The sequence below is a fragment of the Nicotiana attenuata genome, unplaced genomic scaffold (assembly GCF_001879085.1).
Source record: "Nicotiana attenuata strain UT unplaced genomic scaffold, NIATTr2, whole genome shotgun sequence".
Lineage (NCBI taxonomy): Eukaryota > Viridiplantae > Streptophyta > Magnoliopsida > Solanales > Solanaceae > Nicotiana > Nicotiana attenuata.
Genome location: NW_017676711.1, coordinates 778 through 3,826, shown reverse-complemented (window position 1 = coordinate 3,826; position 3,049 = coordinate 778). Strand labels below are relative to the sequence as shown.

General features: G+C 37.4%; 1 protein-coding gene across 1 annotated transcript; it reads right to left on the bottom strand.

Moving 5' to 3' along the window:
* Positions 1-1,827: 1,827 nt before the first annotated feature.
* LOC109221175 (NAC domain-containing protein 78-like) lies at positions 1,828-2,683 on the bottom strand. The gene has a single exon (XM_019385639.1). The coding sequence runs from the start codon at positions 2,681-2,683 to the stop codon at positions 1,910-1,912; it is 774 nt and encodes a 257-aa protein (XP_019241184.1). The 3' UTR covers positions 1,828-1,909.
* Positions 2,684-3,049: the final 366 nt, after the last annotated feature.

Sequence of the window (3,049 nt, the reverse complement as noted above, 5' to 3'; positions counted from 1 at the left end):
CTCATGGGCACGACCATGACGGGGTCAAACTCTTACTGTTTCCAGTCATCGGGTTCTGATTTTTACCCATACAAGATCAATTAGAAGTTCTAGTGTATAACTTATATTGTATAAGTATATGTAATTAGCAAAAGAAAAGTGATGAACTTGTATTTATTCATTTAACAATTAAGGGAGCTTTTCAGATCAAACATGCACCAAAATGGTAAGCAGTACGCTTCTGCACCCCATTGTATAGGGTGAAAAGACTACAATACAAACTCATCATCTAAAAGAATGCTATTAGTACATTGCATCTTGATTTTTATTATCACAGCGAAAGAAGGATCTAGCACCGCCTATTTTGTTGCTGCGTATCTTGTAAAAGCAATCACGGATCATTCTGCCAATCATCAGGAACAACAAAATTAACGTCTTCTAATATTCCTTTTATCGCTTCCCAGAATTCGCTGCCGTTATTAGTATGATGATCAGCTCCGTGGCCTTGCTCAATCCCAGTCAAAGGCTGACCATATGCTTCGTGTTCCAAGGTATTCAAATTTGTATTTGCATCCTCTCTAAGCATAGCCCCCATATTATTTTGGTTCTCCATCGTAACTTGATTTCCGTATCTGTATTAATCAACGATTGGCTATTTTGGTAATTCGGTCCACTCAAACAATCATATGGCGCGTATACTGCGTGCAACATTGTATTTTCAGTGAACTCATTGTGAATCTCATTCCCTTGACTAATCGTCGCCGGTTGCATTGTGCAGTAGTCATCAGGTCCATGCGACACAGCTTGAAATCAATGTCGACGGACCGGACTCGAGTTCGAGGTCGACGGGCCGGACTCGAGCTCGAAGATAGAATGCAATGCCCAAAGATAGAAGTACGAGGAATACCGAAGTCGAGTGCGCTCGACCTTGAAATAATGTCGTAATAAATTTCTAACAGAATGAGCGAGATTCCCGCGAGAGCTGTCATTTTTCTTTATTGTTCTTACTTGATTGTTCTTGGTCCATGTTTAGGTCACTGAGCTCAAGGTCCACTTCTTAAGTAACACTGGTTTGATTCATTCATTTCTTTCATCTATACTCTATATTTCTTGATTATTAATTGGTATAGACTTAAATCACATATCTTTAAAACCATAAATCAAATTTAATTGTTACTCGTATTTTCGAGGTAAACAATTATTTTGGTTGAATTGCACTAAAATAAATCTATATAAATCGTACCTTTCGACAAGCACAGATCCCTCTCGAACAATTCCTCCACAACACCAACAGTAGATTAATGCTTGTTAGATCTAGAAAATTTGCCTACTCCAGTAAGAACGTGACAAGAAATCCATATGTGTGGGACACTAGATTTCTACATGTAAATTAAATCAGAGGGCATATAGCTTGATGGAAGAAATCCTTTACAACATGTAAGTTAATTAATAGAGATTCATAGCGATATCACGGGCAATGATGTAGAAAGAATTATTTAGTACTTATAAGGGGTCAAATTGTTAGGTGTTCAAAAAAAATTAAAAAAACTGTAGTTAGATGGTGTTGTGTGTATGTGTGAAAGTAAGATAATTTTTTCTCACTCAAAGCACAAATACGTTTCCTATCTTTCCTAATGAGTCTCGCAATCGAAACAACACGAACAAGATACACTACAAGAGAATAATATTGGTAAAATAATGGCAAAATTATATATTAAGTCATACTCCATATACATGAATACAAGTGAAATCTTCTGGCAAGCTTCTCTTAAGAAGTTTGTTCCGATGAGACACTACTATTACCTAGCTAGAAGCTCTACTTTTCTATAAGTTCCATTGAGAAAACTTCATTCAATAAAGTTGTAAACTGATTGCTGCTCTCTCCTTCCCTGCGTTCTAGTTCCACCATTCATTATTCAAGATTTGAAGATCAACTGCAAATTATATCACCAAAATCGTCAATATCTACGAGCACATCATCAGCCCAATTGATCTCTTCTTGGTAGTTGGAGCAGTCATTAATATAGTTGCTGCTATTATTATGTTCGTTCATCTTCTGAGTCTCGTCCATGACTTGATATTCAGCTACTTCACAAATTGTTGTTGGTTGTACTGTTGTGCAGTAATCTTCATCAGGTCCATACAACATAGCTTCCATCACGTTGGCAACATCTTGTTCCTCCATATTTACCCCATGATTTTTCTCTGATCTTGTATTCTTCTTGATTCGGCACACTACAATATCCTCTTTAGGAATGTTGTTTTCTCTAAAGAAATCATCCCCCACGAAATATTCTTTCATCAGCCAAATTTTATTGTTCTCTCTTTCTTTAGTATTACTTTGGAACTTGAAACTTCTTCTAAACCCAACCACAGTTCCCTTACCATTCTTGATAGGAAAAATACCGGTTTGGCCTTTCCATGTCCCGTTGGCGCAAGTTCGACGAACCCTTGTATGTTCACTCTTCTGCTTCTTCAACCGAGTAAAAAAATAGCGAACCTTCTTTTCGGGATGATCAGAATTAGCTCCAAATATCGCCCATGGCGGTTGGTCTCCATAGATATCGGCAATTTGGAAATTAGGGCATTCACTCGGCAAAGGCTCGCCCTTTAGGAACCTTTTCAAAAAGTTGATCAACTCCGCTTCAGTTGGGTGAAACCGAACACCCATGATACGACAGCGTGCAGCTGGTACCGTCGACATGGTCGTCTCTTTTTCTTGCTTATACAGAGAAACACAAGAATGAGACAATAGTAATTGAAGCAGTAGCAAAGACAAGAAATAAAACTTCTGATACGTTCTCTCAAGTAAGAAGACAAAGAACTATGAAAGGAAACCCTAAACGAATGGCGGAAGCTTGTTGATGTAATGGACTATTTATAGATATCTGATCAGGTTAATTCCAACAACGAAAACAGATATTTAGGAGAGAAAAAAGTGTTGACTTCTGCGGAAGGTTAACGCTTGGGACTTAAGTTACTTTCTTTCCTAAGTTACATTAACTAATTTAATTAATGCATCGAATGGAAATTTTATAAATTAACAGCTTTTTATGCAAGAAAAGCGGAA

Bases quoted from the DNA above. Each gene is read 5' to 3' on its own strand.
- LOC109221175 (XM_019385639.1), bottom strand. From the start codon at position 2,683: ATGTCGACGGTACCAGCTGCACGCTGTCGTATCATGGGTGTTCGGTTT.